Below are 26,072 nucleotides of genomic sequence, written 5' to 3' on the forward strand. Positions count from 1 at the left end.
GGCGGGGTGCCTGCCGTCAACTGACCCCCCTGATGTTCCGGATCCTGGCGGTGGCCTACCCTGATTTGGATGGGCGCGTGAGGGCAGCACAGCAGACACAAGGGGGTGAGTACAAGCATAATCTACTCTGTTGTCGCGCAGTGGAGGTGTCTGGGTGGGGGAGGAGGGCTGTGGGTCCCCCTAGGCCAGGGCGATATCTGTAGGCTGGGCACCACCGTAAGCCCCTGTGTCCCCAGCCACCACCCTCAGTAGTGTGCCAGTACAGCCATCCCTGAGCCGTGTCATCCATGGGTGCAGTTGTCAACTCTAGGCGTGTAGGGCATGTTCCACGGAATGCGTAGGGGACCCCAAGTGCGCAACTTAGTGCAGGGGGCATCTGTGTCTGTCATGTCCGCTAACTGTACCGGTGATCCATATACTCAAAATCTCTTTATTTCTCTCTCCCCCCCCCTTTTTGTTTGTCTTTCTGTGCTTGTGTGCATCAGCATCATCAGGCGGAGGAGAAGTGGCATCGGGGCAGGAGGCAGCTGCATCTCACATGGCCCAGGAGGGCCATGCCACAGAGTCTGACTGGACCAGTGAGACGGAGGGCGAGGGGAGCTCCACAACGGGGACGACTGGACCCTGCAGCGACACAGACACGTCCTCGGAAGGGAGCTCCCTTGCGGGGGTGGCACCATCCGTGCCCCCCGCCATTACAGGTACAGCCGCCACCCAGCGCACCATCTCCGCCCTCCCAGCAGCCCCTCAGCGTTCGCCCCGTGCCCGCTCTGCCAGGAAGCCGGGCATCTCCTTCGCCCCAGGCACCTCAGGCCCTGCCCCTGTTACCCCCGCTGCCCTCAGTGAGGAGGTCATTGACCTCCTCCGAACGCTCATTGTTGGGCAGACTACCCTTTTGAATGCCATCCAGGGGGTGGAGAGGGAGGTTCATCGCAGCAATGCGTACCTGGAGGGCATTCATTCGGGTCAGGCTGCCCATCAGCGATCGTTCCAGGCTCTGGCCTCAGCACTGACGGCAGCCATTGTCCCTGTCTCCTGCCTCCCTCTACTAACTCCCTCCTCCCAGTCTCCTGTTCCTCTGCCTGTCCCATCCACACCATCAGACCAGCCTGCACACACCTCAACACCCAAGAGCAGCTCATCCAAACATAGGCACCACAGATCACGCAGACATTCACACAAGCAACATTCCGATGCAGACATGCCAACAGTCACAACCACCTCTGTGACCCCCACCTCCTCGTCTCCCTCCTCCCTCCCTGTGACGTCTACACTCACACCTTCATTCACCTCACCATCAGCCAGTGTTTCCATCACCAGCACACCCTCCAGTACAGTCCGCACACGTGCAGTCACCACCCCCACTGCCATTTACACGTCCCCTGTGTCCTCTCCCACTGTGTCTGTCACCCCCTCTTCCACACCACACAAACGCAGCCACCCACCCACCCAACAGCCATCCACCTCACGACAGCCTCCCGCTCCTGCACCTGCACCCAAAGACAGCAAACTTGTTTCGCCTACAACCACATCCTCTCCCTCCACTCCCATACCCACTGTACCTACCACTCTCCATTGTCCCAAGAAAATCTATCTCTCTACTGCTACCTTCTTTCCTGACCCTGAGCCCCCCCTCCTTCTCGTCGGGGTAAGAAGAGCACCTCAGCCACCACCAGCCCTGCAGCCCCCTTGACAAGGGTGCAGGGGTATTGGAGCCCACCAGCCCGCAGGTCTGGATCTTCGCCCAGCAGCAAGGGGACAGCCAGCCCACCCCCTGGGAAGAGGAGCAGAAGGCGGAAGGGCCGCCGCAGGAGCCCGGGTTCTATATCCCCCCAGGACACTAGCCAGCCACCGTCAACAGCCACAGCTCCAAAGGGAGGAAAGGGCCACAGACTCCCGACTAAGGAGGGCAAGGGCAGCAAGGCGGAGAAGTCAGGCAGCAGGCCTGCTGCCCATGGAGGACCCGTCACAGCTGCCCAGGAGGAGCCCACAACCCCCATAGCCGCTGCCCAGGGAGGAACCGTCACAGCTGCCCAGGGAGAGCCCACCACCCCCATAGCCGCTGCCAAGGGAGGAACCGGCACAGCTGCCCAGGGAGAGCCCACCACCCCCATAGCCGCTGCCCAGGGAGGACACAGCCCAGCTGGCCAGGAGGGCCCCACCACCCACAGCCCAGGTAGGCATTGAAGGAGCACCATCCCCGCTGCCCAGGAGGGCACCACCAGGCAATGAGCAGTTGGCCATAGAATGGCCGCCGTCTCCAGCACCGCTCCGCTGGGGACCGCCGTCTCAAGAACCGCTGAACTGGGCCCTTCAAGGCAAGAACCGCTGAACTGGGCCCTTCAAGGCAAGGACCGCTGAACTGGGCCCCGCCGTCTCCAGCACCGCTCCGCTGGGGACCGCCGTCTCAAGAACCGCTGAACTGGGCCCTTCAAGGCAAGGACCGCTGAACTGGGCCCCGCCGTCTCCAGCACCGCTCCGCTGGGGACCGCCGTCTCAAGAACCGCTGAACTGGGCCCTTCAAGGCAAGGACCGCTGAACTGGGCTCTTCAAGGCAAGGACCGCTGAACTGGGCCCTTCAAGGCAAGAACTGCTGAACTGGGCCCTTCAAGGCAAGAACCGCTGAACTGGGCCCTTCAAGGCAAGGACCGCTGAACTGGGCCCTTCAAGGCAAGAACCGCTGAACTGGGCCCTTCAAGGCAAGAACCGCTGAACTGGGCCCCGCCGTCTCCAGCACCGCTCCGCTGGGGACCGCCGTCTCAAGAACCGCTGAACTGGGCCCTTCAAGGCAAGGACCGCTGAACTGGGCCCTTCAAGGCAAGAACCGCTGAACTGGGCCCTTCAAGGCAAGAACCGCTGAACTGGGCCCTTCAAGGCAAGAACCGCTGAACTGGGCCCTTCAAGGCAAGGACCGCTGAACTGGGCCCTTCAAGGCAAGAACCGCTGAATTGGGCCCTTCAAGGCAAGAACCGCTGAACTGGGCCCTTCAAGGCAAGAACCGCTGAACTGGGCCCTTCAAGGCAAGGACCGCTGAACTGGGCCCTTCAAGGCAAGAACTGCTGAACTGGGCCCCGCCGTCTCCAGCACCGCTCCGCTGGGGACCGCCGTCTCAAGAACCGCTGAACTGGGCCCTTCAAGGCAAGGACCGCTGAACTGGGCCCTTCAAGGCAAGGACCGCTGAACTGGGCCCTTCAAGGCAAGGACCGCTGAACTGGGCCCTTCAAGGCAAGGACCGCTGAACTGGGCCCTTCAAGGCAAGAACCGCTGAACTGGGCCCTTCAAGGCAAGAACCGCTGAACTGGGCCCCGCCGTCTCCAGCACCGCTCCGCTGGGGACCGCCGTCTCAAGAACCGCTGAACTGGGCCCTTCAAGGCAAGGACCGCTGAACTGGGCCCTTCAAGGCAAGGACCGCTGAACTGGGCCCTTCAAGGCAAGGACCGCTGAACTGGGCCCTTCAAGGCAAGAACCGCTGAACTGGGCCCTTCAAGGCAAGAACCGCTGAACTGGGCCCTTCAAGGCAAGAACCGCTGAACTGGGCCCTTCAAGGCAAGGACCGCTGAACTGGGCCCTTCAAGGCAAGAACCGCTGAACTGGGCCCCGCCGTCTCCAGCACCGCTCCGCTGGGGACCGCCGTCTCAAGAACCGCTGAACTGGGCCCTTCAAGGCAAGGACCGCTGAACTGGGCCCTTCAAGGCAAGGACCGCTGAACTGGGCCCTTCAAGGCAAGGACCGCTGAACTGGGCCCTTCAAGGCAAGAACTGCTGAACTGGGCCCTTCAAGGCAAGAACCGCTGAACTGGGCCCCGCCGTCTCCAGCACCGCTCCGCTGGGGACCGCCGTCTCAAGAACCGCTGAACTGGGCCCTTCAAGGCAAGGACCGCTGAACTGGGCCCTTCAAGGCAAGAACCGCTGAACTGGGCCCTTCCAGGCAGGAACCGCTGGCCCTTTGGCAGACGTGGCAGGGCAGGATCTGCCTCGGGCAGGGCTGCAGGATGTCCTCTGGCCAACATGCCTCCTCCAGTGGCAGTGGAGTATGTTATGGACTGTTTGGACTGTGGCTTTGCACTCCCCAGGATGGCCCAGTGGGCAGGCCACCCACTGTATGGACTGTATGGACTGTGGCTTTGCTCTCCCCAGGATGGCCCAGTGGGCAGGCCACCCACTGTATGGACTGTTTGGACTGTGGCTTTGCTCTCCCCAGGATGGCCCAGTGGGCAGGCCACCCACTGTATGGACTGTATGGATATGGACTGTGGCTTTGCTCTCCCCAGGATGGCCCAGTGGGCAGGCCACCCACTGTATGGACTGTTTGGACTGTGGCTTTGCTCTCCCCAGGATGGCCCAGTGGGCAGGCCACCCACTGTATGGACTGTATGGACTGTGGCTTTGCTCTCCCCAGGATGGCCCAGTGGGCAGGCCACCCACTGTATGGACTGTATGGACTGTGGCTTTGCTCTCCCCAGGATGGCCCAGTGGGCAGGCCACCCACTGTATGGACTGTATGGACTGTGGCTTTGCTCTCCCCAGGATGGCCCAGTGGTCATGGAGTCCCCTCGTGGATCTGGCGTCGTGAACTCAAGTGGCTGAGGTGCCCCCCCTTCCCTTCCCCCTGAGGTGCCTGTCCTTTTTTCTTTCTGATGCCCCTGCAGTGTTCTCTCCGTGGAGTTCTTGTCGTGGGACTGGGCCTTGCCCCTTTGCTCAGGACCCCTGTGGTCCACGGACAGTGGTTGGACTACATTTAGTAGATGTATATATTTTGTACATAGTTCATTTATTTATTTGGATTACTGCTGTCCATTTTTCAATATATCTGCCCGTTTAAGATCTCTTCTTTTGGTCTTTGCATTATTTCGGAGGGGGGGGTTTGTGGGTTGTGACAGTGATCTGTGGGAATGCATTGATGTGTGTGTTGTAGTGGGTGTGGGTGGGTGGGTGTGTGCCGGTAATCTTTTCCCTCCCCTGTGTCGTAGGTGCAGTACTCACCGATGTCTTCCGCGCCGCCGGGCGTGCTCCTGGTACAGGAGCAGGTATAGGAATGCGGGGATGACCTGCAACTCGGGTTCCATACTGCCGGAATCTCGCGTGGAGTATGTGGAGGTGAGCGTTTTCCCGTTCGTAGTCTGTTTCCGCCGTGTTTTTATCGGCGGTGCTCCCGCCCCGGAAAAGGTGGCGGATTGGTGGGTCGTGATAGGGTGGGCGGTACATTGTCTGCCGCCTGGCTGTTGGCGGGGACCGCCGCGCTGTTTGTTTGTTCCGCCATGGCGGGCGGAGTGTTAATGCGGCGGGCTGTGTTGGCAGTTCCCGCCAGGGTCAGAATTGCATATTTTGGACCGCCGGCCAGTTCGCGGGTTGGCCGCCGATTTATCACCGACCGCCAGGGTCAGAATGAGGGCCATAATGTAAATAGATACAATAAAAGACCATAATCTAACAGAGAAATGAACTATGAGTCAAAGGACCGGATGATATTTTGTCGAATCCACATGTAACATCAGCTGACACGTGTTTCATCCACACATTGGACTTCTTCAAGGCTGATAAATCATAATTCAAAAATATTACATTAATAATTTAAAAATACAAAAACTGAAAAACAACTCCAAAGACTAAAGAAAGGATCACAGTTAGTCAACCTGAACCAAAAGTGTGTTGGAAATAGAAAAAGTGCTATAGAGAGCCTACATCCCAAATTAGTCTTTGAGATTAATAAAATGATATAGTAAGTATGAGTGATAGGGATGAAATTTGATATGAATGTGAAGGTGAGTCACTATTTGTAAGTATGAAAGAGAGACCTATGTAACCCCCAAAAAGAGTTTTGAAGGGAAAGTACCTTAATCTCTCCATTTACCACTTGTATCTCCAAATTCTATTCAAATCTCTAAATGACAGAGAAATAGGGGAAGAGATCCAATCATCAACTGTCAACATGTAGACCATATGTGTTACCTATATTCAAAATCTGGTACCCCACTAACCTTGGTATGGTCCGCACTAAGCTTGTTCATTGTACAAAAAAAACGCAACTGATTTTCATTTTTTTGATAATATAATTTTAATTCATCAGCTTATAGTTGGCCCTACAAATAAATGAAAAGAACATGTATGCACATATTAATAGCTGATACAGGCCATGTTATGGCCTTTATTTATCATATCCTTCTTATCAAAGGAACCGTAATCCAATCTAAGCAAAATATCTAAACTGTCACGATAACATGAAACCTGGTTCCCTACAAAGTGCAATTTAACTCCATATAGATACATCACGTCACAAATGAAACTAACCTCTATATGTTGTTCAGAGTGCTTGGCCATAACAATGTCAGGCTACAAATAGAAAGTCACATAAGAAAATGTATCGCCGATATTAAATAAAGTCATGATATGAGAGAGAATATTCAAACCTGAATCAATATCAAGGGTATAATAAAGTCAGAAAACCATATCCAAAAGAATATGTCTTGTCCATGATAGTATAAACAGGAATGTCCCACATAACTCTGTGGCCAATGAGTAATAAAAATCAATGGGGCACCCCCAAGACAAGCTAGCCGTAACGCCTTCAAAACTAACCTGTATCCTCGTAACGTCCGCATAATAGCAATCCTCGCCCCGTGTTGCTTCGTTGCAATAACAACAAAGGTGTGTGCATTGAAGAGAGCACGGATATCTTCTTAAATCTGGTTGGTGTCGGCAATTTAGCCAATGCCGACCCGGAGTTTCAAACCCACAATTAGAATATTCTTATAGTAGAAAGAGAAAAGGGCCCACTACAAACATCGCGAACATGGCGGCCATCTTAGAATAGTTCATTTTCATATTACTCAGACCTGTTGTCCAATTGTCAGAGAACCTAATTGATATATACTAATCATCAGGCAGAATATATATAAGTATATTGGACCAACGAGTGAAGCTCTTATCAAATACTCTGATCTGTGTAGGTAATAAACCATCCTCAATGTATGGACAGAGTAAGGTAACCAACGAGACTCCGAATGATAGGAAGGAGAAAGGAGGAACTGAAAGAAAGATCCTATACATATTAGTCCAATATGTGCACATTATCATAGAAAATTATATATGATAAAAAGTGATTGGACAGACAGGAGATATCAAATATCGCTCAAAGAGAGGCATCCGTCACCATGGTATGTGAGTATACATCAGTTAAACATATAGGCACAACAAACCACTGATCCCAATGTATTATTAGCCTGCAAAGAGATGTATTGCTAATAAAAAGAAGACATATCTTATAATCCACAATCATGTATCCATTATTGTAAAAAATGATATAGTTCATCATCAATATTCATCCCCATTTCTATAGTTCTTAACCTGTTAATCCATTTCGCCTCATTTTTTCGTAGCTCCAATGTTCTATTACCTCCTCTAGGGTTAACAGATGTATTATAAATTCCAATGTATTTAATCTAAGGAATTTCTCTCCCTGGATGTTTGATGTTCATGTGTCGGACTACTGGTGAGATTGTGTCATTGTTTCGCAGGGCACGGATGTGTTCCTGAATGCGTTCTTTCAAGGGCCTGATAGTACTTCCCACATATGTCTGGCCACATTTGCATTCCAAAAAATACACAGTGAATTTGGTGTTACAATTTATAAAGGTGGTAATTTTATGTGGTCCGCTTCCATTGTACTGAAATTCCAGGGTTTTATGCATTGTGAAACCACACATATTACAATGATCACATTTGTAAAAACCATTGATTTTGCTTGGTAACCATGTCGGTGTTTCTTCCCTTAAAGGTGGCAAATAACTTTTACATATTACATTTCTAATAGTTTTGCCCCTTTTGTGGATCATTCTCGGTCTTTTAGGTAATATTTTTGCTAGTGTATTATCCATTTGTAATATGTTCCAATGTTTTTGTAGAATAGGATGTATATTACGGCTATTCTGACTATACTCCGTACAGAAACTCACCATTGTGCCCTGGGACCTTTTCGGAGATGTGCTATGCCTATTCAGCAAGTTTGTCCTACATGTCCTATTGATTTTGTTTCTTGCTACATCAATAGTTTGTTTGGAATATCCCCTTTGTAGGAATCTTTTTTCCAAAATGTCTAATTCCATATTGCATGTATTTGGCTCACTACAGTTCCTCTTGAGTCTAGTCATTTCCCCAAGAGGAATAGCTGAGATCTGAGTTTTAGGATGAGCACTCTCCGCATGCAATATTGCATTACAAGCTGTTGGTTTGCGGTAAATTTTGGTGTGTATCATGTTGTCTTTGATGAATATGTTCAAATGCAGGAAACATATATTTTCCTTACTATATTCATAAGTCATTTGTATATTGTACATATTCAAATTCAAATGATTACAAAATTCCACTAGTTGTTGTTCCGATCCAGTCCAAATCATGATGACATAATCAATATACCTCCCCCAAAAAAGATATTTTCCGTCAGATGTGGGGGACCGTTCTTCCAAATATGGATTTGTACAAACCAACCCATATACAAGTTTGCATACGATGGGGAAAATCTAGACCCCATAGCAACTCCTTGCGCTTGTTTGAACCACTGTCCTTCATGTATGAAGACATTGTTGTCTAGTGTGAATTCTATCATATGTAATAGCATCTCTGTGTGTTCATAGTATGATGCTGATCTTCCTGATAAAAAATGACGTACTGCTTGCAATCCCTTATCCTTAGGTATACAAGTATATAGTGAGGTAACATCTAGTGTAACCCAGATCATTCCTGTTGTCCACACTATATCCTCTAATTTTGCAAGAACATCTTTTGTATCTTGTAGATACGAGGGTATATTCTTAACAACAGGTTGCAAGTAACTATCGATAAATTCGGAAAGTCTTTCAGTAGGTGCCCCTATTCCTGATATGATGGGTCTACCGGGAGGTGACGTTCTACTTTTATGTAGTTTTGGTAAGATGTATATGCATGGTGATGTAGGGTGTGGGTTAAATATGTATTTGAATTCCGAATCAGAAATCAAACCCTCTTCCCGCCACACTCGTAACCATCTTTCTAAATTTACTATGATCCTTTGTAAGGGATTGGTCTGTAGTTTAGTATATGCAACACTATCCATAAGCTGTCTGTCTATTTCCTTAACATAATCTGTCCTATTAAGGATTACAATATTGCCTCCTTTATCCGCCTCTTTGATAACTATGTTTTGATTATCGCTAAATTATTTTAAAGCTGATTTTTGTTTAAGAGTCAGATTATGTGATTTGTGACATTGACCTTTCTTAATTTGATTTTCCAATCTATATAGATACTCTTTGACCATTTTGCCAAAGGTGTCTATCACGTTGTTACTTGGTAGACTGGGAATGAACAAAGACTTTGGCTTGAGGCCACTATTTAGTGTCAAATCTTGTGCAACTTTGAGATCTTCTAATAGTTTCTTTCTATTGAAAATATCTTGATTCATGTTGTCCAAAGTTAATAAAAGTTCAATATCCATAATATCTCGTATTGAATAGGAGCTGACAGTAGTGTGAGATGTATCTGTAGTCTGTATGTCAGTTTTGTCTGCAAAATATTGTTTGAGTTTAAGTTGTAAAAATGTGAACAAATCTATGTGTATTTGTGTCATATTGCAAAAACTGGACACACAGAAACCTAATCCTTTACGTAATACTTTTATTTGTTCATCAGTCAATACACAGTCAGATAGATTCACAATAGAGATATCATTGCAATCATGATTGTCAATAACTGTCGACAATTCTGTTAGAGTCAGTTGTTTTTGATTTTGTTCCTGTTAAATACTATAGCTTGGCTAGTATCGGTTTTCAATATTCTATGTGCCTCTTTGTGCTGTAGGGTCCTGATAATTCTACATGTGGGCACTTTCCATATTCTTCTAGCCCTGCAATAAGCAGGGCCGAAGAAAAGGACTTGAACTTTTGTTTCTCTAGAACCACCACATGAATGACAAATTTGTTTTCCATTGGACCCTGTAGTTGCCCTCTTACAGGTATATGAACATATGGGTAGGGTACCTAACCTGAATAGAACATAGAGTTTCCTCTGCCAAACCGGGTTCAATTTCATCCATAAACCTTTCAGATTTATAGGAGACCTTATGCATGATGAAACTGTCTGGCAGTGATCCCAACGTGGAGCTAGCCAGCCTCTTATTTAAAACATATGTTTTACAACCATTCATTAAGTCAGCTTCTGAAACGTGTGAACAACCCCTACTGGGGTAACCCACAGACTCTCTCTCCCCGTAACTCTCAAAATCTCTTTAACAAAACGGACCCAGGGTAGTTTACCAGCACCCTGCATCCCTAGTATTTCATCCAGCGCTAGCCTCTATGATATCAATTCAGGGGTAACCCACACTCTTCTCCAATACAGGATGGGTCTAAGGGCAATCCCCTCTGATTGTTCGAACTCCCAGATCTAACCTGAGTGGAACAACAAGTGTTCTAACAGGGAGTTTCAACAGTTGCCACAGAAAGCGGTTCTTAGACAGAAAAAGAGTTTTCACTGACTTATGTACCCATAATTCTGCTCCATATCACACAGCCCCAGGGGCATTGAGAACATAGATCTTGATAACTGGGGAAAAAGGTTTGTAAAATGACCCCCAAAGCACCTTTAGAAGCCCATCTACATAATGCTCTCATTTAATTCTTTGCTTAGTGATGCAGGATTCCCAATCCATTGGCTCACTAGGAGTAATACCTGGATAGTCAAAGGTGTGAACCTGTTCTGGAAGATTCCAATTCAACGTGGGATTTGGGCATGTTGACCGACAGGGGTTAAGGACCATACATTTAGATTTGCTCAAATGTATTTCAACTCCGCTTATGTGACAAAAGTTACTAAACTGGTCAAGGATCTTTTGTAAGCCCATAGGAGATTGAGAAAGGAGAATGTCATCCTCAAACATAAGGGCTGGCACCTTCATAGAGGATAAACTAGGGGCGTCATTGTCTTACAGATTTAAATAATCAACAAAACCAGTTATATACAGGATAAAACGTGTAGGTGCCATCACACACCTCTGCTTAACTCCCCGATTAACTATGAAAGGTTCAGACACCTCACCCAACCTACAAAAACACACCTGCGAAAAATTGTGCTTGGGAATTCTTCCTGGAATAGACAGAAGGTAGGGTGGAACCCTCGATTCAGATAAGATCCGCCACAGGGTTCAACCTGGGTACCAGATCAAAGGCTGTTTTTAGGTCTACAAAGACCATATACAATCTGCTCCCCCCCAACAGTACTGTTTTCCAGTGGAGGAATCATTGAGATATTGTATTGGAAACCCACTTGCAAGGGGCTTAACACCGCGTTGGCCTCTATCCAATCTTGCAACTTTTCCAAAATAACTCTAGCAAAAACCTTTGTTGTGGTTTCTATTAAACAATTAGGTGATAGTTTGTGGGCAGTAGGGGAGAACCCTTTTTAAAAATTTGAATTATTTCTGCCCCCGCCCAGCAGTGTGGAATCCCTTCCATAATTGCATTAAATATTACAGTAAGGTAGGGGCCCCAAGCCTCAGGTTCCGACAAAAAACAGATCCTTGGGTATTTTATCCAGACCCAGTCCTTTATTAGGAGCAATCTTTTTTATTGGCAAATTGACCTTATCTAATGGTATTTACTCGTTTCTACTACACGTGCCCACTGCACATTTCTTATTATTTAAATTGGGGAGCTCCAATGTGGCATTATCTGCTGACTGAACATCATACACATTTAAAAAATACTTATTCCAAGCATCTGCCCCAGTGTTGCTCCCTATCTACGCATTACTTTTTTGCATCCCAGAAAAAACAATTTCTAGAAAGCAGTGTAGTCTTTATGCCTTACTGCGCTTACCAGGTCTGCCCATCTGTGGTGGTCCCTTTCCTTCGTTGCAGTATTATTATTTTTTTTTTATACATTATACGTAAAGATTGTATTACACCTTTATCCTGGGACATGATCATGTTAAGTAGCAAGAGTTAAGTTTGCCTAAAATGCCTATTTCCTAAGGATTTAGATAGAGAATCACGGGTGCTCCTCACAGGTGATAAATTCAACATAACGCCTAAGCTCTTTCTGATCTCTTGGTAGATTTGTCTTTATGAGACTTGCAAGCGCTCAACCACACTCCAGTTGAGTCTACGTTTGTTGTTTGACAGCAAAAGTCTACCATCCAAGGGATCATGCCAGATGGCAACAGTGCTACATGTCGGGAAGGTTAAGTCTAATACTAAAGCTTATGGTAACTATCATGTCTTGCATTAATATGCATATCAATAAAATAGGGCCAGAGTCTTACATCAACTAAAATCTAATCTATCAGACTTGTGCTCCCAATCCTATTAAAAGTAGGCATTCTGTTCCTGTCAGACTTAGTTCTCCTGTTGCAAGTCTTCAAGGACTGTTTTAAAGTAAGTGCATACATTTGCAATGCCAGCATTGTCCATTTCTTGATAGGGGTAGAGACAGATTCGGTATCGATCAATAATTATTCTCTGCTACTAGGGAAACCTCATTGTCTACCTCAAGGGGTTCAAAGTGGCAGTTGAAATCCCCACCAACTACCTTTAATATTGACCTTGTTTTCATCATGCACTTTCCCATAGGGATTTTATGGACAACAACAGCCTCATCCGCTGAACAAAATACCCCAAATTTGGCAGAAAGCTAGACCTTGGTACAGAAACATCTTCTTTTGTGATTTGCTAAAAATCTGTTCAGTAGTTTTGGAGTCGTTAAAGAAAAAAGAAATGTGAATATCTAGGGACGTGGATCCACAGCTGAGCTGACAGAGCTCATGCTGAGGTCTGACTGGCTGCCATCACTTCAACCAGGAAGTGTTGGTGTTAGCAGCCATCTTGAGCCAAGTCCCAAAATAAAAGTAAACATAAAACAGAGGGGGGCAGGATAGGAATACTATGAGCCTCTAGGCCTTCTGGTGGGGTTCCACAGGGACTCTGTCAGGGCCAAAAAGCTTATTTTTAAATTGTTGCCACAAATCTCAGCAAAATTTAAAAAGCAAGCAAAGTCTCCTGCAAATGTCATTGTGTATATGGGGGAGGGGGCTCATGCAGTCCCCCTCACCATGACTGATTTTGGCATTAGGGACCGCCACCTCTCTGGAATAAGGCCAATCTCAATTAAGGAGAAGGTGGCCATGCGGCCCCACTCCCCATGCTGTTTACGGGCCCAGAGACTACCACCTTTCGCAACCCATGAGACCACCAGCTCCTTGGGGCCAGCTTGTGCACTTTAAAAGGGTGGGGGTACCTATCACCTCCCAGGGCTGGCTCCCTATGTCCTGGGGAGCTTTGACAGCTCTTCCTAAGCCAGAACAAACAATAAGCCAGCTCCCAGCAGGCAGGAGCAAGAAAACAGCCCGTCCACCCAGAGAGTGGACTTTTCATCTGTTTCCATGCCCACTGTCAGGTGGGCATGGAAACAGATGAAATAATTGCGCCAGCATACAGGACACAGCATGTTTAGCTGTTCCCTGCGTGCAGCGGCAACGCTGGCTCCTGCTGGAGACGGGCGCTGGATAGGGCCACAGAGTAATTGGGGCTCCCCCGCAGCCTCCAATGAGGAAGAAATAGGTACCCTGGGTGGGACCAAGACAGCCAACATGTTAAGGTGAGGCCCTGTGGAATGGGGTCCCCAGTGCCAATATTGGCCAAGGGAGGGGGGCTGCATGCCCTCTCCCCTTCTAAATTGTGCCTAAGCCCCAGGGACCACAGCCAATATTGGCTCATGAAGAGGGCTATGCGTCCCTCTCCCCCCTTTAAATGATAGGCAGACCCCGCGGGATGGGGTACCCAGGGACAGTATTTGCTCAGGAAATAGGGCCTCTGCATGCCCTTCTCCACCCTTTTAATGTTGGGCAGGTCCCAGGGGAGAAGGGCTGTGTGCTCCTCTTCCCTGGACAGGCACTGGGAGATGGGTTCCCCAGGGCCAATGTTAGCCCTGGGAGAGGGGCAGCATGCTCCCTACCCTTTCAAAAGGTAAGAGGCCATGAAGGATGGGGTTTCCAGGCCCCAAATTAGCCTGAGGAGGGGAATCTGCGTGCCTTTCGCCTGTATTGACTGCCTTTGAGGGGTATGCCAAAGAGTTCTTTCTCTAAGGTAACTACAACTCGTGCCCTAGCCATGTACTGCTAAGAACCCCACATTTTACAACACTCGTAACATCTTCTATTACATATTTGATAATATCTTGGCAGCATTTGCTGTAAAATTATTGATGAGAAAACTGTGCATGGCGGGGCTCGAGTTATAGATACCTTTGAGAACGTTACAGCTACATGAGATAACTGATGAATTTCTATGGGTTTGTGCATGTAAAATGTGGACCTAACTATAACGTCACTGTAACCTTTGGTTCTTTTAGTAGATGTATACATATGTGTACATATATTTGTGTGTATTCCAAATATCAAAGGTTAAAGTTACATTATAGTTAGGAGATAATTTCAGTGCCAACATAACAGTTACAGTTATTTCTAGCTACAAAAACGCCTGCCCTAAGGTAATTATAACTCGCACCCCCACCATGCAGTCTTGTCATCAAGGATGTCATTTTAGATTCTGCAGCAATGTTGTCAGTGATTTCATAGGACATGTTGTGAGTGATGTAATATGGGAGGCAATTATTGGGTAGGGCACAAAGGTTAATAATGAAAGTCAATTTAAACTGGGTGTCATTGTACCTAGCCCCCTTTTCCCTTCCCTGTCATCTTAAGCTTGGAAGTGGAGATAGAGACGTGAGGAACTGATAAAGATGGAAAAAAGACAGAATAGAGGTATATTCAACACAGACCTGAAGAGTTAGCATGGATTTGATGTTAAAATGCTTCTCAGACAGAAGATATGATTCTCTAATAGAGAATTCATATTTAATAATATTTAACAATACCATTAAGTGTCCTTAGTTCGAGAGGACTGTGGTTAAAGTTGCATTTTCGAATCCAAACTTCCGCGATAGCTGCAGTGTCTTCATTCCAACTCTAAGTAAAAGTGACAAATACAAATGCTATTTTTATTCCTTTGTTGCATTTCGTGTGAAAACAATTCATAGTAAATGAAACCTGTAACATAATTGATATACAATACATTTATGTCTGGTTCAATAGTTACATATGACCTCTTATCAAGCAGTTTTTGAATATGAGTATAAATATTCAAAGAAGAATAGTAATTCAAGTATATTCATATAACCATTAGACACTTCTTGACATGTAAATACAGCACAAACTCAGGCCCATATTTATGAGGGCTGTGTGCTGCTGTTGCATCACTTTTTGTGATGCACTGCAGCGCAAATCACCCAATCACATTTATGAGGCCATGCAAAGTCATTTTGAGTGGCTTTGAATGGCCTCATGAAGAATAAGAGTAAGGCAAGGCAACACAAAAAGCTGCATTGCCTTACTCAGCACTAGGGTGGCAGTCCATGGGCATTGTGGTGTTTTTTCCCTTGCAACACCCATGGATTTTGACACATCCCCAGATTTACAATACCTTGTAAACCTGGAGATGTGACAAAACCTTACGCCTCACCCTTGGGAGGTGCAAAGTGGAGAAATCTCTCTATTTCTCCTTATTGTTTCCTCCTTCTGTGTGCTGCATCCTGCAGCACTCTTGTAAAGAGGACAAAGCCTCCCAGGATTGTTTTTGTGCAGGAAGGTGCACCTTCCTGCACAAAAACAATCCTTTATGCAATGCAGGCACCCTTGCACCACAGTGCCTGCATTGGCACTAGTCTGCCGAAACGGCACCAGCACGGGGGAAAGGACAGGAATGTGGCGTATGCCCATAGACACTGCACATTCCTGCCCTTTTACAGTGATGCAGGGCAGCACAGCAAGACAACTTGCTGCATTGCCCTGTGCAACAAAATCCTAAATATGCACCTCAGTACCTTGTATTTCTCACTTACCACGGTGACAAATCAAACTTTCCTGCCATATCATGTAAAACTATCTTGAAGATTTGGAGCACCATCCTTCCTTTCAACTTATCAGTTTTGCACTTCAGAAAGAAACAGACAATTCCTCTAAGGCCTTCAATTGGAGTGATGCAGAGCTGTACCCAGGTCTTTTTGGGATAACTCTATAAGTCAGTACTTCCCAAACGTTTTAGAACTATGACCCACTTTTTAGAACAATGAAGCTTTGCGACGCACCTAGCTGTAGAGGAAATGAGATTTATTTATATTTTTATCGTAACTAAAGCATTGTGTGGCAGCACACTGTCATTTACAGACAGCACATTTTCCATTGAAATTGCAGATTAATTTTCTGCAGACTTACACTTTTAACAGTAAAACTATATCACACACAAATAATAATGTGTGGAAATCGGGTTTTACTGAATACTTATCTTTTGTTCATCAGTAAGTAAAGTTTTATGATTTTTTTTAACCCTATTATAAAAATCTACAGCCTACAGCCTATGCTCACCCCAGCAAGATTGCAACATAATTCTCTTTACTTTTCATTCTCTGACTGCAAAGTGAGAGGAGCTTGTAAATACCACTCCCCACATTAAAGAAACATCAAATTGTCTGAAGACATAACCTGACCTTTGTCTTTGAGGTGCAGCTATTGTGACAAAATAAACATAGAATATTAAGGCATGTTTATGTATTGCTTAGACTTTAACTACCTATCAAAAATCATCTTGCAACCCACTAGCGGGTCACAACAGTTTGGGAAACACTGCCCTAGATTATTCTGAGTAGCGTGTTAAAGCGTAGGATCAACAAATGGCAGATGGGATAAATACAGGCACAGAAACACTGGACCCAGATATAGATGCAGAGCAGCTCTGGGTGCTGGAGTTGGTGTAGCATGGCCCTCATCTGTCCTCTTCAACAATGGGAGGGCAGCAAGTGCTTCCCCTTCCATTTTAGCCACTCCAGGCCCTGATTGACCCCACTGATGAATCATCTTAATCCAGCAACACTCCTCTATCTGAATATACCTTCTGCTATGGTCTGGTGGTAAATTTGTGTGGTGAAATGCCTAGAAAAGTGCCTGGAATCAGGAATATTTGCTCTGTTGTGCAAGGTAGTATACATGCTGTAATGGAAGCAAAAAGTGTGCCAGCATGGAAGGAGAGAAAAACAGGGCCATATCTAAGTATATTAGGTGCTGTTCTGTGCTCTCCCACCTATGCTACACAGTGCAGCAACCTTGGATACTACTAATCAGTATTGGGTCAAATCTTGATAAACTTTCTCCTAAGTCCAAAGATAAAAACTCTGACAGAACTAGCTGATGCTTAAATTGTAAAATAATTTGATCCCGGGGCCCACTGTTTTGCTTAGAAGCCTGTGGTTAATGCTATTAAATGTCAATGTGATAAATACCATGGTTTTATAGCCTTGCTTCCACCTCATGTCTATTTAAACAGTCACCAAACAATCCATGATCATTTTTCTCAGTTTTGTGTTTTCTCCCATTAGTACAGTTTTTTACTCTTTTTTCCCTACTTTTTTCCCACGTGCATGCTTTCCCTCTTTTCACTTCTGGGAATGCAGCCTCCAGGTAGGTCATGGAGAGGGGGCTTCATCGAAAATTGGCAACGAAAGTCCCCTGGCTCGCATTTTTCCCCAAGGAGCCCTGTCCTTCCTATAGGAGGTTCCATACCTATTTAGGTTCTCTGTTGCATAGCTCCTTATGTAAGTTACATTTTTTCTCCATATTTTCTACACTCACTTGGGTTATTTAGTGTAGCCTAGGAGTTGTTTGTTTCTGTTTTTGGTCCTGATGAAATGCTACCATATCCATACAGACAACTAAGGCATGAAATATGTTGACCTCTATTTAGGGCTGAAGGAAGATTTTCCCTTTGCCAAACCTTCCTTTTGGTAGAGTGGAGGAACATTATTTTGGTTCCACTCCCCACTGTTTTTAACCTTGACCGAGACCTTCCATGTATAATAAACATGCTGCTGTGAGGTTCTTGAGCCTATTTTAACTCTTCTTCTCCAGCTCTTTTTTATAGGCTTCAATCTATTCCTACACGTTACTTTGGCACGCACTTCAAAAGATCTCTGTTAAAGAGCCCCCTCGTGGGGCCTGTCACACATTGCAGCGCCAGCCCGATGAAGAGCAAGCCCTATGATGAAGCATGACATCCAGTGGATGTGTGAGGGCTCTGGCTTCTATTTGTAGAAGTGCCTTTTTGACCTGTGGTCCTTTAAGTGGAACAGTGTATGTTTTTGATTGTATGTAGGGAGGCTGTACACTGGACTAATTCATAATCTCCCTGTCCACCTTATCTTTTGGTATACATGTTATCTCTCTCCTGCTCTCAGTCAAAGTCTGATGAAGAAAAATAAGGGCAGTGTGGTGTCTTATGTCACTGCAACCTAGTGTTATGTTGTAGGAAAATATCCTCTTTTTGCCATGGTTACCCCCATTTTCTGCCTGATGTAAGTGTGCTTGACCATGTTCACTGGGATCCTGCTAACCAGGACCCCAGTGATTATGCTCTCTCGCCTCTAAATGTTGTTGTTGCATACTGGTAACAAAATAAACACCCACAATTGGCATACTGGTGCTCCTTTATAAGTCCCTAGTATATGGTATTTAGGTACCCAGGGCATTGGGGTTCCTGTGGATCCCTATGGGCTGCACCATATCTTTTGCCACCCACAGGAAGCCTATGCAAAGGCTTCCGTGGTATTGCCATTGCAGCTTGCATGAAAATGTGCATGCACCCTATCACTGCCATTTACACTTCACCAGGTCACTTATAAGTCACCCCTATAGCAGGCCCTCAAGCCCTGAGGGCAGGGTGCAGAGTACCTCCTGTCTGATGGCACCCCTGCACTAGCATAGGTGCCCCCACGACCTCCAGGACCATTTTCCCAGACTTCGTGAGTCTGGGGATGCCATTTTACGCGTGTACTGGACATAGGTCACTACCTATGTCCAGTTACATAATGGTAACTCCAAACATAGGCATGTTTGTATCAAACATGTTGAAATCATACCCCAAGGTTTTTGCAAGCATTGGTTGTATGATTCCATGCACTCTGGGGGTACCTTAAAGGACCCCAAATATAGCCATTCCAGACTGAGGTTTTCCTGGCAGCCCAGCTGCTGTCACCTCTCAGACAGGTTTCTGCCCTCCTGTTGCTTGAAGCTCAATCCCAGGAAGGCAGACCAAAGGATTTCCTTTGGAAGAGGGGTGTTACACCCTCTCCCTTTGGAAATAGGTGTTACAGGCTTGGGAGGGGTAGCCTTCCCAAGCCACTGGAAATGCTTTGAAGGGCACATTTGGTGCTGCCTTGCATAATCCAGTCTACAATGGTTCAGGGAACCCCAGTCCCTGCTCTGGCATGAAACTGGACAAAGGAAAGGGGAGTGACCACTCCCTTGTCCATCACCTCCCCAGTGATGGTGCTCAGAGCTCCTCCAGAGGGTGTCTGGGTTTTGCGATCTTGTATTCCAAGTTGGCAGGGAACTCTGGGGGCATCTGAGTGGCCAGTGCCAGCAGGTGATGTTAGAGCCCTCCCCTGGTAGGTACTTACCTGTTTAGCTGACCAATCCCCCTTCCAGGGCTATTTAGGTTCTCTACTTTGGGTGGTTCTTCAGATTCGGATTGCAAGACTCCAGCAGGAATCCTCTGCATCCTCCACTTCACCTTCTCATTGAAGAAACTGCATCTGGACCCTCCAGGAACTCTACAAACGGCAACAAAGAAGCAAGACGACTTCTGCAGGATTGTATCTTCAGCTCCTGCCAGCAACTGCAATTATTTACCGATCGTGCATCCTCAGAGGACAGCCTGTCTTCAGCCTGAACCAGAAGAAGGAAGGAATCTCCCTTGGGGTGAAGGAGTCACTCCCCTGCTTCAGCAGGCACCTCACTGCATTAACAAACAGCTGTGTGGATCCCCTCTCCTGCTGAGCTGCCTATATCCTGCATTAAGGGTGGTGGACTGAAGTGGTCCCAACTGTCCTGATCTACAATTATACAAATTTGGTGGAGGTAACAGCTTGCCACCTCATGAAAGACAGTAACCCGGTGCACCATGTGTTTTGCAGTTGCCAAGACTTGTTGGGATCTTTCCACAAAATCCTTCAAGCACTGTGCAGCTCCGGCCCCCAGCACTCCATCCTGCGATGCACATATTCCTCTGTGGTTCTCTGGCGGTGTGGGAGCTTTTGTCATAGTGGTGCATGGGCCTCCTTTTGCACCTCCTTTGTCCCCGTGCTGTGGGACTCCTGTGCATGCTGTCTGGTCTTCTGTGGGCTCTCTGATTTGCTGAGAGACCCCTCTGGCTTCCCCACTAGGTCCCTCCTAGTCCCAGGCAATGCCATTTGCCGCTAACCGCGAGCTTTGCGAGTGCCAAGGCTTGTTGGTGGACTCTAGCGACGCAAACCAGACTGCAGTCCCCCAGCCAGCGTGGGACATCACCTGCACCAACCAGGAACCCAAATCCATTTTCTTGGGAGCAGTACTGATTGTTCTTCTTCACCAGAGGTTCTTTGTTTACACCTTCCTCTGGGTTAGCAGGGGCTCTTGTTCTCCCTGGACTCTTCTGTGCTTCTTGGACTTGGTCCCCTTCTTCCGCAGGTCTTCAGGTCAAGGAATCCACTGTTGGTATCTTGCAGTCTCTTCTGGCTCTTGCATTATCTTCTTTCTCGTGTTTCTGTTCTAGGAAAGTTACTGTGTTTTACTCCTGCTTTCCTGGGTTCTGGGGTGGGTTCTAGTACTTACTTTTGGTGTTTTCTAATACTCCCAGAGCCCCTCTACACACTACACTTGCCTAGGCGGGAAACCGACATTCGCATTCCACTTTCTTACCACTTTCTTACTATATGGTTTGTGTTCCCCCAGGCTTATTTCTAACTATAGTTATTTTCACTAATTGTACCATTTTCTTACACCTGTTTTTGCATACTAGTGTATATAATTTTTGTATCACTTACCTCCTAAGGGAGTATAGTCTCTATGGTATTTTTGGCAATTGTGTCACCAAAATAAAATACCTTTATTTTTTCAACACTGAGTATTTTCTTTCATGTGTGTGAGTACTGTGTGACTACAGTGATATTGCAAGAGTTTTGCATGTCTCCTAGATAAGCCTTGGCTGCTCATCCACAGCTACCTCTATGGAGCCTGGCTTCTAGACACTGCCTTCATTCTCCACTAATAAGGGATAACTGGACCTGGTATAAGGTGTACGTACCATAGTTACCTACTACAAACCAGGCAGCCTCCTATATGTATATATGTGAAGATGCGTCCCTGTAACCAAGACATCATCTAGAATGTTATGATTCCAATTGCAGGTGAGTCAATTGATGTGATTACTTGTACCTGTGCTACCTCTGTGAATGGGATCTCTGTATTATAAGGACTTAATAAAAGCAAGAAACCTTTCTTTAACTCTTCGCTGCCTGTGACCAATTTGGAAATCTTAATAGGCTGTACCCCAAAAATGAGTGCTGGTGGGCCCCACCTGCAACCTCAAGCTTAAATTACAAAATCCTGGAGCCTAGTACAATGACCAAGATACCTGCCATGAAGAGGAGGACCAAGGAGTGCAGAGAGCCCTCTCTAAAGATTCCCATGGTCCAGGAAGAAGCAAAACATGAAGGAGCTGCTTCAGAACCTACAGGAAAATATATTTTTGTTCTGACCTGGGTGAATTACCTGAACCTGCCATTTGGCAAGTGGAAGCAGGCCCCTCCCCAGCAGAATTCTGCCAAGCACAGAAGGAGTGCCCAACTCTCGAGGTCCCACGGAGCCACTACCTGCACTGACAAAATATTTTTGCATGCATTCTTGAAATTTTTGCTAACTGTAATTGGTTTGAGACCGCATTCTCGGTCACAAAACAATCATACATAGCACTGCAACTGACAATTAATAAGGGAACGTCCCTTCCTGATTGCAACTCGAAAACCCTATTTGCGTTTCAGTAAAGAGATTACTGAATCACAAAATTGGGTTTGTGCATCACCAAATGCTTTTTTCTTGTCGCATATGGCCCAATTCGCAGAATAAGGCTGTTTGCAATGAGAAAAAGCTTTTGTACATATTGCCCTATATACCATACAATATTTTTTCAATAATAAACATTTTTCCAAAAACAACCCTGCATCATGCTATTCTCCAAACCATCTCAGAAGTTTTCCGCTGATATGACTAAAGTTTAAAAAAACAAGGGCTTGATTCACAAATTGTGGTTTGTAGTACATGTTGCACTGTGAAAGCTTCTACAAAATGTATGTTTTAGCTGTGGAGTCTCTGCACACTGTGCTACAGTCGAAGAGCCAGGTCTTAAGGTCCTTCCTGAATTGAGGCAACAATGGTGACTGCCTGAGGTAAAGAGGCAAGATGTTTGAGCTCTTTGTCTCGAGGTAGGTGAAGGAACTTTCTCCAGCCAAGGTCTTCTGTGTGCGGGATATGGTGGCCAGTGCCCATTGAGAAGAGTGGAGAGATCTGGTGGCGTAGTAGAAGGTGATGTGGTGGTTGAGGTAGGTGGTTCCTAGATCACGAAGCACCTAGTATGCATGGACAAGGAGTTTGAAGTTCATCCTCTTCTCAAGGGGAAGCCAGTTGAGGTCCCTTTAGGGTCTGGTGATGTGTTTGTGGTGGGGGACATCCAGGATGAGTCTGGCAGAGACGTTTTGGATGTGCTGTAGTTTCTTCAGGTTCTTCTGGGTTTTGCCAGCATATAGGGCATTGCCATAGTCGAGTCTGTTGGTGACCAAGGCGTGGGTAAGTGAACAGGAAGATGCAACAGAGTTGACATGTCGGGTCATGGTGAGCGATGAATCCAAGATGAAGCTGAGGTGCGTGCGGGGTTTGTTGGGCTGAGGGGGTGGCAAGGGAAGCAGGCCACCAGGAGTTGTCCCAGGATGATGTGGAGGGTCCCAGGATGAGGATCTCAGTCCTGTCAGAGTTGAGCTTGAGGCATATGTCCTTCATCCAGGCGGTGACGGCTTTCATCCCAGCTGGGTGTCGTTGGCATAGGAGACAATGTTCAATCTGTTGTTCCTGAAGATGGTTGCAAGTTGGCCTGCAAATGTTGAAGAATGTGGGGCTCAGGGAGGAGTCCTGTGGAACTCTGCAGCTGATCCCTGTAGGTCCTGACAGGTAAGGCGGAGCCTGTGTCTGTGTGTTCTGCTGGTCAGGAAGGAGCGTATCCATTGTATAGTCTTTACACGGAGGCCAGCTGCCTAGAGTCTGGAGCAGAGGGTGTGATGTGAGGCCGTGTCGAAGGTGGCCGATAGGTCCAGGTGGAAGAGGGCTGCTTTTTGACCATGGTCCGGGAGCGAGCTGATGTCATCTGTGGCGGCTTGGAGGGGGGTCTCTGTGCTGTGGTTGCTCCTGAAACCTGATTGGGAGATGTCCAGGATGTTGTTGTCCTCAATGTGTTTGCGAAGCTGCACATTGATGGCCTTTTTTAATGACCTTGGCTGTGAGACGCAGCAGGACAATAGGGCAGTAGTTCTTGAGGAAAGGGCATCTCTCGGTGTGCTTCCAGTCCTCGGGAGAGTTGGCCATCTTGGCCAACAGTTGAGAGTGTGGCAGAGCTCAGGTGCGATGGAGGTGTTGGCTTTATCGAAAATGTGGTGAGGACAGGGGTCAGTAGTGGCTCTAGAGTGGATGCTACTCATGATGGAGCAGGCCTCTTCCATGGTGACGGTGGTCCAGCAGTGCAGGATCTGGGAAGGTTCGGAGGGTCCGAGCTGGAGGGTAGTTGGTGGGTGATTTTTCAGTAGAAGAAGATGCCTAGATAGTCCTGAAATGGAGGGATGTTTGCCGCTTTCGATTGCTGTTTGGCAAACTCCTTGACCACTGTGAAAAGCTCTTTGATGTTGTGTGCAGTGGCACTGATACGATCCTGCAAGGCAGTTTTCCTGGTGGATCTGATGAGGTGGTGGTGAGATTAAATAGCGGATCTGAAGGTCGAGTAGTCTTCTGAGGACTGTTTCTCCATCTTTTTTCTAGCAATCTGCAGGTGCACCTGACGTCCTAGAGTGTGGGGCAGAACCAGCTGGCCTTCTTGAGGTTGTGTTTTGTTGAGGTTTTGCAGAGTGGTGCTAGGGTGTTGGTGCATTTGGAGATCCATTGGTAGAAGTTCCGTGCTGAGATGTTTGCTTCTGTGGTGAGGGGAGGAAGAGACTTGCTGAGGGTGTTAGCGAGCTATTCCTTAGGTGTACATTTGCCTTACACCTGATTGGAATATTTAATTTAATTATAAATCCCTAGTAAAGTGGTATACCATTTACCCAGGGCTGGTTAATGAAATACTTCTAATACGCCTTATAATATGCCTGTGGTACTTCTTGTGCAACCCACTTAAGTAGCCTCTTAAAACAGGCCTGCCATTGCAGCCTCTTGGCAGCTTTAAACTGTCAATATGACTTGGCAAAATAACCCCCTTTCCAAGCCTTAAGCTTCACTTTCATTACAAATAAGTAACCCCTAAGATAGGCCCTTGACAACCTTATGGGCAGAGTGCATTGTAATTACAAGGTTGGACATGTACTTTAAGGTTTAGCAAATCCTGAAAGTGAAAAACACACAAATTAGTTTTTCACTACTGTTAGGCCTACCTCTCCCATAGGATAACATTGAGTTGACTTATTACATTTTTAAAAAGCTAACTTCTGATTAAAGCAAAAAAAAAACATATGGATCTAATTTGAACAACTACAACCTGTTAATTTCAGACAGTTCGTCTTCTTTCAAAACAATTGGCATTATCACGCCCTCTAGCGAGATTGAAATAGCCATCAAGACAATTATATCACAAAAATGCTATAAAAAGACTCCTCAAGTAAGATACCCAGACTACATTATCAAAAATTATATCTAGAATCCAAAATTGAATTGACTAGAAGATTCGGCTGCTAAGATTAGACTACTGGTGAACAGTATCATTGGGAACGGCCCTGAAGAAGGTGACCTATAACAACCTAAAACACCGAATTGCGCGTAGGCCCCCGGTCCCCACGGTACCAGTTCGACAGAGCCACGTCATTAGTATTTCCTTTGTTTATCAGATTACTATTATTATTGTTGTATTAGAAGATTTAATATTTATATATTTTCATCATTAAAGAATTGTTTTAGTCTTATTTTGTTATTAGGATTAGCTGTATTGATGTAAACCCTTCACTTGTATATATAACATTTTCCACGATTTTGTTTTATTTAGTGTGTATGTGGTATGTCTGAGTTAGGTATTCTGTTTTTTCATTATCGTCTTTCCTCAAAGGGATATTTATAAATTTTATGTTAGCATAATCATGCAAAAATAAAATAAATATCCAAATATATAATAGGATCAACTTGATTTGTGTTCAATTACTAGATTATAGCAGCCTAGTATCATATGTCTATAATAGGTTTTACTGTATAAGGTTGCAATCATCATAAACTACAGTGTTTTCATTCTTAAAGATCATTGTATCTTCATGTATATTCGAGTAGCTCTTTCAGTAGTTTCTCTACATTGGTTATTTTCCCTGTTTGAGCTATGTCTATTCTCTCAGGGAATCCCCTTATAGTTACTTTCCTAAGGTTTGATTTTAAGTCAGTATTTTCAAAATGTTATTTTTATACTTTTGCCATATTCCTGCCATATTTGCTGCCTGCAGCCTGATCCTTGGTGTAGTTGGCAGTTGACTTTGTATAATCCTCCCACACAGTTACACCATAGAGAGATTAGGTTGGCAGGGTGGGCCATCACTGGCAGGACGACAGGGTGGAGCTGTGCATAGACCACTTATAAGTCAATAGGCTCTGCCCTCGCTGTGCACAAAGAAAGTCACATTAACCCATTGTGCCTGGAAACAGGCTGGAGCCAAGGCAGGGAAGCAGGATATTCAGAGCACTTCGAGCAGAATCTATTGAAACCTCTCCTACTGCAAATAAGGCATCCACTATAAAAAATAGGACCCTCAAACTCACTCTTCACTACACCTCTGGAATTGACGAAGACACAGAAGAAGGACTGTTGTGCTGCATTGATGCAAGAAGAACTGCCTTGCTGCCCTGCTAGTCTGCAGCCTGAGATAAAATGACTGGACCTGCATCTTCAACTCAGGA

General features: G+C 46.2%; 1 protein-coding gene across 1 annotated transcript in view; it reads right to left on the reverse strand.

The window, feature by feature from the left end:
• The window catches only part of LOC138296725 (cysteine-rich venom protein-like), a 206,053-nt gene that overhangs the window by 108,595 nt on the left and 71,386 nt on the right, over positions 1 to 26,072 (reverse strand). The window contains exon 5 of the mRNA XM_069236126.1: positions 14,900 to 14,990. Coding sequence (XP_069092227.1) covers positions 14,900 to 14,990 — 91 coding nt within the window. The remainder of the gene's footprint in view (positions 1 to 14,899; positions 14,991 to 26,072) is intronic.

The sequence above is a fragment of the Pleurodeles waltl genome, chromosome 5, assembly GCF_031143425.1.
Source record: "Pleurodeles waltl isolate 20211129_DDA chromosome 5, aPleWal1.hap1.20221129, whole genome shotgun sequence".
Classification (NCBI taxonomy): Eukaryota; Metazoa; Chordata; class Amphibia; order Caudata; family Salamandridae; genus Pleurodeles; species Pleurodeles waltl.